Source organism: Toxotes jaculatrix, chromosome 9 (genome assembly GCF_017976425.1).
Source record: "Toxotes jaculatrix isolate fToxJac2 chromosome 9, fToxJac2.pri, whole genome shotgun sequence".
NCBI lineage: Eukaryota > Metazoa > Chordata > Actinopteri > Toxotidae > Toxotes > Toxotes jaculatrix.
Genome location: NC_054402.1, coordinates 18,085,963 through 18,100,335, shown reverse-complemented (window position 1 = coordinate 18,100,335; position 14,373 = coordinate 18,085,963). Strand labels below are relative to the sequence as shown.

At 40.4% G+C, this 14,373-nt stretch overlaps 1 protein-coding gene across 2 annotated transcripts in view; it reads right to left on the bottom strand.

The window, feature by feature from the left end:
• dscamb (Down syndrome cell adhesion molecule b) overlaps positions 1-14,373 on the bottom strand; it is a 111,188-nt gene that overhangs the window by 15,823 nt on the left and 80,992 nt on the right. For both annotated transcript variants that reach the window (XM_041046825.1, XM_041046826.1), the window contains exons 12-20: positions 5,083-5,279; positions 4,465-4,561; positions 3,985-4,113; positions 3,675-3,842; positions 2,782-2,852; positions 2,370-2,613; positions 1,548-1,694; positions 497-652; positions 220-353 (exon numbers count right to left, since the gene is read on the bottom strand). In XM_041046825.1, coding sequence (XP_040902759.1) covers positions 220-353; positions 497-652; positions 1,548-1,694; positions 2,370-2,613; positions 2,782-2,852; positions 3,675-3,842; positions 3,985-4,113; positions 4,465-4,561; positions 5,083-5,279 — 1,343 coding nt within the window. The remainder of the gene's footprint in view (positions 1-219; positions 354-496; positions 653-1,547; positions 1,695-2,369; positions 2,614-2,781; positions 2,853-3,674; positions 3,843-3,984; positions 4,114-4,464; positions 4,562-5,082; positions 5,280-14,373) is intronic.

Genomic DNA, 14,373 nt, shown 5'->3' with positions numbered 1-14,373 from the left:
TTGGGCAGCAGCTTTGTCCAGAGTGAGGAGGTGCAGTTGTGAACAAAGAACTGCCATCCTGACCCTTCATAAACTGGTTTAATAGCTGGTTTAATTCAAAGCATCATGCACACATTTGCAGCATAAACACCACTGTAGGTATTAACTTAAAATAGTAAGTGTACTGTGTTTTAATATTAGAGTTATCTTGAGAATCTTGTGGTATACAAATGCTATTACCATCGGATGCAGGTTAGAGCAGAAGACGATGTATTTCCTGATGATGCCGTTGAGTTTGAGCGGAGGCAGCCAGGATACAAACACCACCGAGCTGCTGGAGGCTGCAGCCTTCACCCCCGCTGGAGGACCGGGGACTGAGGAAGAAGAAAACACAGTAGGGTTCAAGGGGGCCCAGATGAACATACTATAGAGTATGCAGTATGTTGCAAGTCATTAAGTGTCTTTCAGTAGCAACTAAACTGTACAAACTTGTGATGTATGGTAATGTTTTCCATACCATCCTCTTTTGTGCGCACGTAGATCTGTTCACTGCGGACACCATCTCCAGCGTTGGTGAAGGCTAAGACCTGGATGCTGTAGTTGGTGTACTTCTCTAACCCGTCTAGCTCCAGAGACGGCTGATTGGTGGTCACATTCCTGATTTCTCCCAGTTCTGACACAAGAGGAGATAAGTTAATAAGCCTGGGTACCACAAATGACTACGGTGCTGTTTATTGTGATAATTATGAACTCTAATACCAACAACAGTTAATTCAGCATTGTTATGAAAATATTGTTTCTGATTATATAGTATAGATAATGTATGTTGAGCACTCCTCTGCATAATGACGTGTTTCAGTCCAATAAAACAGCTATTATGGGATTCTACTTCTCATTTTCACTCAGATTTTTGTTCTCCTTTCCTCTATCCTTCTTTTGTCCTGTCACTCAGAGCTGAGGCAATGGTCCTGGCTGGAGTTATTGCATTGTGAATTATTGATGGAGACCAGCCAGACTGCAAGTTGGATCACTGCTATAAAGCAAGGTATACATCCAAGTGAAGAACACAGGAACCACAAATACTCCCTCTGTGCAATGCAGACTTTGTATGCCTATGGTTGATCAGCATTAGGAAAACATCTCATACTGTAATTTGCCACAAATTATGTATGTAAATTATCTACATATTATTAAATTATATATGTAAATCAGTTGACAAATTCCAGGGAGAAACTGTAACACTATCGGAGACCAAAAAGCTGCTTTTGGTCACTTATTAGAAAATAACTGCTTATATGTGAACATTTTGAAAAACATGACAAAACAAATTACAAAAAGAAAACACACACACAGCTTGAACTATTCAAATTACAACACCTCTGCAACACGTTTTACAGTATGACAATACCACAGCCTCCCCTAGTGGATGAACCACAACAACAAGTAATAGCAATGAAAAACAAAGACACAGCATTAACAACAAATCAGGCGACTTAAAGTATGGACTTAAATTGCCAATAAACTGATCAATAAATTATACTGGTGTTTGGATGTGTGGATGTCAATACCTCCATCAGGCAGGTTCGCCCAGTAGATGACCCTGTAGCCCTGCAGATTTCCATTGAGAGCCTCTCTGGGCAGTGGCATCCAGGACAGTGAGATGACCTCTGGAGACTTGGCCACAGCCAGGACATTTTCAGGAGGACGAGACGGCACTACCATAGACACATGGGGAGAGTAAGTATTGGAGTAGAAGCTTAATGAAAGCTTGTTGAGTGTTTCATTGAGTAAAAGAATAAAAGAGTAAAACAAATAAGTGCTGACCCCATTAAGTCAAGAACCTTAGTTTAGATTCATGAAAAATAAAATAACAAAGGTTCTTTCAATAAAGATGTGTAACTGATACAGTTCTTTATTGAAAGAACCTTTTTTAAAATTTAGAATAACTAGAGGAGATATCAGTCCAGGTATCAACTCCATAATTGATTGTTCTAAGTGAAAAGATCCTAAAAACTAAATTAATACGTCAAATGTAGACGAAAAAAGAAAAATAAATCATATAATTTTGAAGAAAGGGTAGTATTTTCTGGGAGACAAAAAAACTATTTATTTATGTGATGTAGTTAAAAAAAATGTCCAGTAGATGGTAGCCTTTTCACAAAAATATACCTGAGCTTTTTTGAGACTCATCACATCAAAAAAGACCACAGTGTGAGGGGTGTGGGGTCATATTTGGTTCAAAATTAAATAATTCAGTTCATCATACAAACTCATACTGCATCTAGTACATAATAAAAATATAAGGTTACTCTAGGTTGTAGAAATGGACTTGGAGCCATGAATATATAACAGCTACAGTATGTAAGACATCAATTCAACCCATTCCTTACCATCCTCTAGAGTTTTGGTGACCACCTGCTGTGAGGATGGCCCAGTGCCTGCCCTGTTTGCAGCTTGTACCACCACGCTGTACTGAGTAAACTTCTTCAGGTTGTCCAGCACGATGCTCTCCGTGGTGTCTCCTGTTGTGTCTACGCTGATGATGGTGAACTGGTGGCTCCCACCCGGGCTGTACTCCCTGTAGCCCACCTGGTAGCCACGGATCACACCGTTCTGTAGGTGCTTCTGGGGAGGCTGCAAAATGAGAACATGGTTAGAAGACCATACCCCTAAGGCTATAATGTAATAATGACAGCATGGAAATACTGTAATGCTACATTCTTGATGATTTAAGCAATACAAGTCATAAAGCAGTCTATCTATTTTAATGCCTCAGCTCATGATATGACAGGTGGACTGCACCTTCCAGGAAACTTTGATGCTCTGCGGGGAGGTGGGCTCCAGAGTGACATCTTGTGGAGGGCCATCAGGGGCTGTAAATGAAGCACATCATTCAACATTACTGCATGTCTGTGTTTAAACTGGAGAGATGATCTGCCATGGAGAGCAAGATGTTTTAGCTCCTTCAGTTTCACTAGATGGTGCTGTTGAGTTATGAATGCATTTTCCCGCACCTTGCAGTTTCTATCTCAACTTAATAATAAAAAGAACCTGTAACATCATCAACTTTAACCTTTAAAATAATGTAGGAAATGATACATGTTTTATTTAATTTGAAGTTTATGGCTTTATTTTAGCAATGAATCTGATAAAATGGGCCTTTTTAATGTGCTGGTGTGCCTGTGGGGGGATCATTATGAGCAATAGAAGATAAGTGAAGACTGATAGAGATGACTAAAAGCAATAGTGAGCTGATCTGTTTCTCCAGATATAAAAAGATGATGGTCTCCATTTAAAACAACCATAAAATAATTACTTGAAAGATGACTCAAAGGTTTTGAGGGCCTGGAGGAAATGGACACTATATCCACAGCATTTGACCAAAGTATCAATTCTCTATGGAGCAGAGTGAAAACATTAAAATAAAATTGTGACGCCAGTGTTACATATCAAAATAGCCTAATTAACACTTTAATAGAGCGTGATTTTGAGATAGTGAAGTTTCATTTTCATTTACTGTATATTTTGGGAAAACTGTCCAGCTGTACCATAGTTTAACTACTTACCCCCTCTTACTCAAATTAGGGAAAACTTATCATTGCAATGTAGATTGAAAATTGTATATTGTACACAAAACACCACGGTGTAAGGGTTTTCACAAGACTTAGTATCATGCTCCTGAGAAGCTCACTAACCTGCTTCATCAGTAGTGATGGTGAGCTCGTTGCTAGGGTTGCTGTTGCCGATTATGTTCTTGGCGACCATGCGGATGTTGTAAGTGGAGGAAGGGTGGAGGTCAATAATAGTGGCCTGGTTAAGCTGCGGTGACACATCTTTGGTTACCTGGGCTGATAGCCAAGAAGCTAGAGGAAAAAGAGAGAGAGAACGAGTGGACAGACTGTCAGGAATGGATAACGATATTTCTTTTTTTCTTCTTTCTGGTTTTCTTGTTCACTCTGAGGCCACATTTCACTATTTTTTAATTGAATTTATGTTTGTGTCTACCTGATTTGTTCTTGCATTCAATATCATATCCTGTGATGGGGCTGTTGCCATCGAAACCCATGGTCCAGCGGAGAGCTATGGTTCGATCTTTAACCTCCCGGATCTCCACCTCTGGAGGGTCGGGTGGTTCTGAGGAAACACGTGAACGCACCAGAGTGTGTGAGAAACAGACAGAGACAGTGGGAGAGAGGTATTCTGTGGTGGTAGTCCTGAAATAGAACTGGATGGCAGGCAGGCCAGACAGATATATCGGTTTTATTCTGTCTGTGATTTCCCCAGTGAGAGATTATGGATAAGTCTGCAAAGAGCAGAAGTCACGCGGTGTAGCAATTAAATTAACAAATGAATGACTCAAGTAATAAATGACTGAAAACTTTACTACTCCCTGAGTGAATTTTGTCTTCCTCCAAACATATCCACTGAAAAAAAGGAAAGCTCCTAGCATGAGCTGCACTGAGTCTGAGGTGAGGGGGAGCTTACCTTGCACTGTCAGCTGTATGATGCCTCGGTCCTCGCCGAAGGAGTTGATGGCATGACAGGAGAAGAACCCTGAGTCCTCACGAACTGTAGGCATAATCTACAGAGACACGCACCACACACAAAGGTTTCAGGTGGGCACAGAGTCGGACTATTAGTTAGGAATCTAAAATTATGTTTCATCCCAAGTAATTTTTCAAAAGGGAGGATGAGCAGTGTCAGTGTATTCATCCTTCACTAAGAGATAAAACAGTGAAACGAGAGAGAGAAAAACCCTCCATCCTAAACCATGTGGGAGACTTAACTACTCAATTATCTCAAGGCGCATATTCCTTGCAATCTTACAATACTGCATTACACATGTACTCGTTCACACTGTGTTTTAATCACCATTAAATTGAACTGGAAGGTAGCTTTTTAATATTTCATGCTCTACTTGAATATTTTGTGAATGTATTTCAGCAAGAATTTTCTCTGCCCTGCCTCCCATACTTTTCTTCTCTGCTTTCCATCTGTCTGAACTGATAAAAAAAAAAAAAAAAAAAAACGACTGAAGGCCAGTGTGCTTTCCAAAAATTAGATTCAAAAGCCTTTTGATGTACGGTGAAACTGAGCACCCACCACCAGCGTAGAGATGACTTCGTCGGCCACTTCTTTGACGGTGACCACGTATCGACTGGTCTCAGGGTTGATGATACGTTCTTCTTTCTCCCAGCGCACCATGATAGGCTTCTCCCCGTGAGCTATGCAGCTCATCCTCTTCTCCTCGCCCTGTGTGGCCAGAGTGGTGTTGGGGTAGGACGTGATCATGGCTGGGACTGGTTGGAGGATGGAGGAGACAGACAGGAGGAGAATGGTAGGGGAAGAAAGTAGGAAGGGCGAGCAAGGGAAGAACAGGGGAAAACGAAAAGAAAATAGAAAATGATATCAGTTAAAATATCTGGATCTTTAAGCAATTTTATGCATGTATACTGTCAGTAAAGTGATCTCAAACATCACATTTTTAACAGTGTAGGTACTTCCCCAAATGACTACTTTATAAATAATTGCATTTATAGTACCACGTGTTAATCTTTATATTCCAAAATACAAGAAATCAAATTACATTTTGAAAAAATGCAGCACTGATGCATTCTCTGACTATATTTCACGTGTTATACTGAGTAAGACTCCTTTTCTCTTTTCTCTGACAATTATGGTAACTATTCAAGGGACAACACTCCAGGGGCCATCACGAAGTCATGTTTGAGTCTGCTTGTCTCCAACAATACTTTGAGATTCAAAAGGAGCCCTTCAGGTAAGCCTGTACCTGCTTTGATAACGACAGTGAACGGTAACATGCTGCTTTCTGAGGATGAGGTGGAAGAAAGGAGAAGAAAAGCGGTGACTCCTGACTGAACTCCCATCGGTGTGAGCGTGGAGTCGGTCTGGCTCTATGCCGTAACCACACACCAGGCTCATTAGCAACACATTTAGCCCATGTGTGAGGTGGTGTGCGCATGTGCATGTGGTTCAGCAGAATGAGTATCTGCTCTGAATGTCTCTCATCCAGACTACTCAAAGTCTGTACTCACACTCACACTATTCTCATACTCACACTTTATTTCATTCTGTCCTTTTCTCTCCACTTGCATGAATCCGTCTCCTGATTATAACACTCACAGAGACTTTCAGGTGCTATTCACAGCATAATGATCTCTAAAGTGTGAAGCTCCCGAATTGGATTATACCATATTAACTTCTGCGGTTCTGAGCAGAATGAATGAATATGCTAATCTTTATCAGTGTGGGCATTATGGACATCATCATAATTATTATTACCAACGTTGTAATGCAGGTAAAACAATTCAGATGATCTGCTTTCTCCCAGTTGTGTGAATGCTTAAAAAAGCCAACCTCAGACAGGCCAAGTACAATTAAATTTGTAAGAGCAATTGATCATGATTATCCATTCAAAGCTCCATGCATGAAATGCAACCTTTGTTATTTTATTTCAGGCAAGACATCATTCACCAGTGTGCAACAAGCACTCTGAAATGGACCAGGAAAATATAGAGACTGTAGTATCAAAGAAACTTTGAAACATATTTAACATCAACAAATCCAATTAAGTTCTCATTAGAACAATGTAAAATAAAGTAAAATTACAGCAATGCAGCAATTTATTTGTTAGAAAACAAACCATTAAATATATTGTTATCAGTTATTCTGTTGATTGGTTTTCTGATTAATTGCATAATTTGATCTATCCCTGGATATTGTTTTATTTATAAAATGCAATGAATACAATGAAAAACATGTATCACCATTTCTCAGAGCAGAAAGTGGTTCTTTTATCTGACCAACAGTCCAATATCCCAAAATATTCAGTTTACTACGATTTTACCTCTTTTATTTGATGCTATAATTTATGTTTTGGCCGCTTGGGGGCAGTAGAATCAGGCTATTGCCACAACACTGACATATTATCATTCTAGGTTTCGACAGATCCATTCATTTGGAGTCATGTTTGTGTCAACCTGTTGAATCTGAGTCCAAGATTCTCTCCGGTTTGATTTTGACCAACTGCTGATGCTGCTGAAATATTTAGGCCTTCAGCTGATACATGCTCCACTATGTTCAGCAGCTAACAGCTAACGTTGTCTGTCTGCTGATTTACCGTTGGGCAGATAGTGTACAGTGAGTTTTTGGAGCTTTTTAAACTGAAAAAATCTGGCTGCAGCTGGAAATGACACAGTGAGCATGAAGCGAAACAGTAAAGAAAACCAAAACAATGAGCTGAAAGATGCTAAAACTCTCTGCAGAGCTGAGAGGAACTGCAGTCAGGTTCTCAGTGAATTTGCTACTACAAGTAACCGTTTCACACTACACATACCTTATAATTAGTTACATAATTTATGTAGAAATATTGATTAGAGCAGCTTTAGAATATTGATTAATCTTCATTTACATTAGATGGACCAGTTTTTAGGAGCAGATATTTTGTCGTGGTTTTCAGTATCTCTAAAATAAACATGCTGGGGTGAACACTGTGTCACTGAAAAGGACAGCAATGGCAGCTACATGTGGCAGATACCAGTGCAGCGGTGGTTGGAGGCCTTCTCTTCCGAGAAAAGATGCAGTGTGTGTGTTTGAGTCACTGTGTGAATGTCTGTACACTCCTGAATAATGTGTCTGCGTGCATGTGTATGAGTGTTTTACTTTGAGTGCATATGTATGAAAGTGTGTGCATGAGAGCGGCTGTGTCTGGGGGAGCTAAGTGGGCGAGCACAGAGAGCAGAAAAGACTTGTGCTCATGACACATCTCAGCCACACTACACGATGGAGGAGAGAGAGAGCATGTACCCCTGCAGCGCTAACTATGATCCCTCTCTCTCTCCCTCGCTCTCTCACTCCATCTCCCTCCTCAGGCTCCCACCAGGACAGTGATGATTTAATGATGAGAGAGACCACTTTGATTATTCATACACAGCAGACAAGTCTGCTGGCCGTGCTGTTGTCTCACACAGACACACTCGCATTCGAACATATACCCACATGCACGAATAAAAACACACACACACACATTGCACATTCAGAAATACACAAATAAAGACAAATACAGAGGTGCCGGCCTTGCACGCATGTACAGTATGCAAGTGTAGACACACTGACAAGATAAAAAATCATAGGGATGCAACAAAGGCAAACAAAAACAGAAGCAATGACACACAAACAAGGTTTAGAAATCCACACATGCCTCCCCACACATACAGTATTCCCCTGGGTCAAACAGTATTTGTAGATAACTTTGTAATCATTTGTTTTGGCTTCACAAAGGCTCCAGACTGGTACAGGTTGCTCATGCTACGAGTACTAGGAAGGTTAGACAATCACAAGTCAATTACTGACTATTAAAGTCAAGTACTTGAAATTATAATTAATCATTTATTATACCGTACTTGTGTGAATGGCAATTTTGCATGACAGTGTTTGAATTGCCCTGATGTGTTAAACCTCACCCATGCTGTAGTGTAGCCAGGCTGAAAAATACTTCAGAATATTTTTTGTTATTTATCATGTCACTAGTGCATACAGTGTATACATGTAGCTACACTGACCAGTTTTTATGCCAGATACTGAGTGATCTATATTTGAGAGTTTAAAACAAGACCAAGAGTCTACAGCCGTGCAAGCAGCTCTGTGAGGCTGTAATTGGATGGTAATGGTAACGTCAGCATGCTAGCATGCTAACAATATCAGTGTTAGAGGACTGATGCTGAGCAGGCATAAAGTTTACCATGTTCATCTCAGCTTAGTGTTTGTTAGCAAGCTAACATTAGCTTTGCGGCAGACATATAAGAATTTGGACTGGTGATTACAGGTTAAGCGGTCACAAAGGTTATTATAATTTATTACAATTTATCCTCAGGGGAAAATGCACATGTACCAAATTTAATCTCAATACCTCCAAATTCTTGTCGAGTCATTTCACTTAAAACGACAAATGTCAACCTCATGGTGGCATTAGATGAAAAGTCAGCAAAGTCAAAGGGATACATCATCTGGACACCATGAATGTCTGTACAAGACATTCTGACAGTCCATCCAAAACTTATTGCATCAAAGTAATGGACTGGCAGACCATGTCAATGCTCTCTGTGAAACAAAATATTTAATTGCAACAATACCTGTAACATGTTTCAGAAATGTCTCTGTGCTTTTACCAGTATATCCGCCATAAGCTAAAATCTGCCAATAATATCGGCCACAGTGCTGGATCAGTTCGGGCTCTAATTTATACACTGGAAATTAAAATCAAGAGAATTAACAACTCACACAAACACACACACACAAACAAACACAAATCCCTCTAACCCCCCACACAAACAAACACATACAGACAGACTCCTTCAACATGTTTCTGTGCCGTTTTTCTCACAGTACATTTGCTTGTTTGAAGCAGCCAAGAATAATCCAAATAAAGGAGCTACTTGCATGTGTGTATGTGCATGTACGGATGTGCGCATAGGCCCGCGTGTGTGTTCGCACGCGCAAGTGTGAGTACGTGCACCCTCAACCCCCACCCACCCTCGACATGATAGAATGTGTCAGACTTGGGACTTCCAACATTTAAACCTCATTTCTTATTCACTCGCAGCCCGTCCCTCTCCCTCGCTCCCCACACCATCATCCCCTTTCCCACTGCCCCCGCGCAGGAAATCGCTGATTTATTTTGCATAGCAACTATGAATTTTAAGTGAGTCCTATTAAAAGAGTCTCCTCAGCCCCTTCTCTAAATGTTATTGCTCCTTAACAGGGGCTATTTTCTCCATCTAAATCTGAGGCCTTGGCAGTGCAAGTTAACATCGACGAAGCTGGTGTTTGCTCACTGGAAGAGCTCGAGAAAGGGCACACAATGACAGCACACAGGGCTGTGTGTGTGTGTTTTTGTGCGTACATGTTTCTGTATGAAATCATGTGTGCATGAGAAGAGTCATCATTTATGTTTGTATGTATGAACACATGCTTGTCTGTGTGGGTGCATATACAGTATGTTCCTGTATATAAATAAACAAATACAGATATATCTGAGTTTGGAGAGGCTTCAATCTGTCTGTGACCTTGTGTGTCAGTGTGTTCTGATTTGTGTGAATGAGGAATGTGAAGTACACTGTAGTAACCGAAATGCTCCACAATCTTCCCCGTTCTCAGTCGTGCTTCAGTGGACTGAGCTTAGGTGAGGCTACCCGCTCGCTTCCTCCTCATCTCATCTCTATGCATCTACCGCGCAGCACTCGCAGGGCCCCAGGCTAAACCTATTCTTTTTGATAGCCCATAATTGCTCGGTTGATGTATATTTTTTAATATCCAGTGATATTACAGGGGCCTGGTAATAAAACACGGGCGGGTAGAGGAGAAAGCGTGAGTGGGAAGAAGGGAGACGAGGGAGAAAAAGAAAGCTGAGGAGGTAGAGAGGGAGGAAAGAGAGGGAACAAAGACGGCAAGGTGCAGAAAGGAGGAGCGGGAGGTATGAGGGAGTTAATGGTCAAATAACATGGGGCAAGAAACACAAAGAGGTGGACTTTCTGACGCTGCAGTGTGGAGGAGGCTTCACGCTTATGAAGACGCATCCTCAGAGGGTAAATATTGGCTAAATTATTTATTTATAATAAAGCTACCAGCACCATTTGAACTAACGGTGGGCTTTCTCATGCCATTGTTGTATAGAAAGTAGAACTTCTTAACTCCATGTTATCAAAATAACCTTGGTGGTGAAGCAGTTTAAGCACTTGCAGATGGAAGCAGAGCTAAAACAGTTAGCCCATTGGTAACCAGAACTTAATTTGTAAATCAGGAGGAACACAGAGCAGACGGTTCTGCTCCAGCGGGTCAGGGGGAGAGAAAACATCATGGAAGGAAACTAAACTCATCACAAACAAAACATTGTTTATTAATGTTTCATAATCAAAGGATTCACAATAATCACTCCAAATCAACAGGATGAGGCGCATAGAAACAGCCGTTTATAGTCTGCAACTTCCCTGTTGTTTCTCTTTTGTCTGTCTCTGGCTACAATGGGGGAAAATGGAATTAGGGCCAAAAGTTGCATTTACTACCACGAAAAGCAAAAGCAGGTTAAAAAACCAAACTAAGCTACGCATTCTTCTATTCTACATATTCATATTCTATTCTAAGCTACATAGTCTGTCCATCTCCTCCACTCCATCTATCGCAGCACCTACACAAGACAAACGGCACTGTCCATGGTTCTGAAACAATAGCAATAGCTATAGCTTAGCTTTTGCAGCTGTTGTTAGAGCAGACAAACCATTTAATACCATTTAATCCATTTCTTTCAGTTTTTGGTTTTGGAGGTAAATAAAGATACACCATTTTAAAAACTCTTTTGAATCTTCACAACATAAACATACAAATAAGACTACAGAGTCCCTCTGTAACATTTCATACAGTAAAAATATCTAGTTATCTAAAGCTCAAAAAAGGGCTCTGTTATCCAACAGGCAGAACAATTCTCCTTTGTCACTTTACAGGATTCAGTGTGCCAACAATGTGATTTAGAAACTTACAGCACACCATGCACAGAAACACACGGGATCAGTGCAGACTGATGTATAATGATTTAAAAATATGATGTATTACTCTAATATTCATCTGGGATTAAAACAATTTTGTTAGTGGGGTGATTCAATGAAGCTAAAAAATGATCTGTAAATGGTAAATAAATGTACGCTTTGTTGTGGCAGTGGGGGATTTAGACACTCTGAGGACACACACAGCTGCCAGCAAATGAACAAGGGTATAAAATGAAACAAATAATGTGTTATTTATCTTTTTAATCTTTCTCTCATTGCTGGAAATGTAAGAAGCAAAGACAGGCAGAGAGTGCAAATAAAGCAGAGAAACACGCAGACTGCTCTTCCCTTGAGCCCCTTCGACGGCTTCTAATTGAAGTATTGACGGATTTAAATGAGGCAGAAATGCACTCAAGAGTTCCAGCATCTCATAACAAACACACACACACACACACACACACACACACACACACAAGCAAACAATCACACACGATGCATGCAAGCATGTGACTGCAAACACAAATTCAAGTGATAAAATATACCTACAGTATGTATGATAAACATGCTGTTTAAAAATGAAGGCAAATGTGTAATTACACACACACATTGAGCTATGGACACGATGGTGCCGACGAACACAAGCACAGTAATGGTCTCCCTTTTTCAAACCGCTCATGCGAGTAAGTACACTTTTACAGAAAGCATCTTGAGTGTACGAGTACAGTTTGGGGTTTAAAGGGCATGAAATGTGATCTGTTGATGAGTGACAAGCGCGCCACTGAGCCTGCCTGTAATGCCTGAGCAGCCAATGGCAGCAGGGGAAGGACAGCACACAGAGTACTATCACGGGCCCAAAGAACTTACAGCTGTTTCCTGTAATGTGAATTATTCGAGCTGTGAAGATGACACGTCAATGCTAACTGAATCATGAATGACTTAGAGGTTTTATATGATGCTCCAAGAGAAATGTAATTCAGGAGTAAATGGACAGAGTGTAGAAAGAGAACTGTGCACACATTTGATGTCTTGTAGGCATTTTCATTGAAACATGCCAGCTTGATATCATCTGCAGTATTCATTAGAGCTAGACAGATAAATATGAGTTTACTGTTGACATATCAGTATTAGTGTGTATGTTAGCTGATAAATAAATTGACAGTCAGCCAGTATATCATTATTGTATTCATTAAACTCTTGAATACTGATATTTGCATCAGCATATATATCATTATATATCACCAGAACACCAGATACCAAAGGGCTGGAGTAAAAACAAAAAAAATCAAGTGCAATAAATAGTGCAAAACCAAAGAAAATAAATATTTAATGAACTTAACTTATTTAATGAAAACATATAAAATAGTGTGCTATTTAAAAAGTTTAGTGTAGCTATAAGAGAAGATGCATAGGGTCAGTGTGAATATAACACAAAAGGGAACCATGAACCATAGTTATTGAGTGAAAAAACATGTTGTATCCCATTTTGCTTACTATGTACACAACCATGTTCAACTTGTGGTTGTGCTCTCTCTCTCTCTCTCTCTCTCTCTCTCTCTCTCTCTCTCTCTCTCTCTCTCTCTCTCTCTCTCTCTCTCTCACACACACACACACACACACACACACACACACACACACACTCCTCTGCTTTGGTAGATGATACAACTGACTACAAAGACCAATGAATCTGAAACGATGCATGTACTCTCAGTTTACTTCTCACACTCCCTCATCTCCCACATCACTACAAGATGCAAACCTACAAAACTACGTCTTATATACAGGCCACTTGTCCAGTGGCAGAAGGGTCTGATCAGTGTGGAAATACACTTCAACATTCCTCTAATCTTCATTTATCTAATCTTCCTTAAGTGGGTGCAAACTGTGTATACACACACCAGTAAAATGTAGGCCACAACTCCAGGCTTGACTGGGTTTATAAACTCCTGCAGCACTGACACATGTGCATCGCTTACTGTCCCACCTACAATACCATACCACACCATACCATAGAGAGCACGTACATACAGTGGTGTGGAACGAGAGAAGGGAAGAAGAGCTGCACTGTTGTTCAGTGCAACAAGAGTGCTGATTGGATTACTGATATATCATATCATCCCACTCTAACCTGTTTGTGGTAGGCCATCTCTTTGACTCTGAAAGACTCTTATTGTTATAATGGAGTCCACTAGATACAGCACAAGCATATCATGAGCAAATGCAGTTCCAATTTATTACCCACACTTTTTGCTGTATGGCACAGCAGATTGTTTGGCTTGTAGTTTTCTTTAGTTTGAATATGTTTCTCAAAAATATATGTATTTATATTAGAACATAATATAAATGTGGAGTTCGATGTGCTACTGAGAGTTGAGTCAGTTGAGTTGCAGCAGCCACAGTGTTTGTTCTCCGCTTGGTAGAAAATGGAGGCAAAAAAGGTTAGTACAGCCATAGGTCAACTCGCTGCATAGCAACTGGGTGCTACAGTCAGCAGACTGACCTATGAAAACACAGAGAGCATGTTCGTCTCTGAGCCTGCTGCTGTAGCACTGACAGCTTCACACAGTGGCGGCTCTCAGCCTTGAACACTGCAGGGCTTAATTACAGTGGTACATGAATATCCATAACATGCCAGCTGATGTTAATGATAAAAAAACAAAAAGATTTATCCAGAAGGAGATTTCTACACAATTTTTTTGGCAGCTCTTCCACAGAGAGGTCGGAGGTCAGGGTTAGATAAAGAACTCTAAGAGCATCCAACCTCTACTGCTGCACCCAATCAGACTCATATTACATTCAAATTCAATGTGTGTACCCTGCAACTGTATTCATGTTCTTT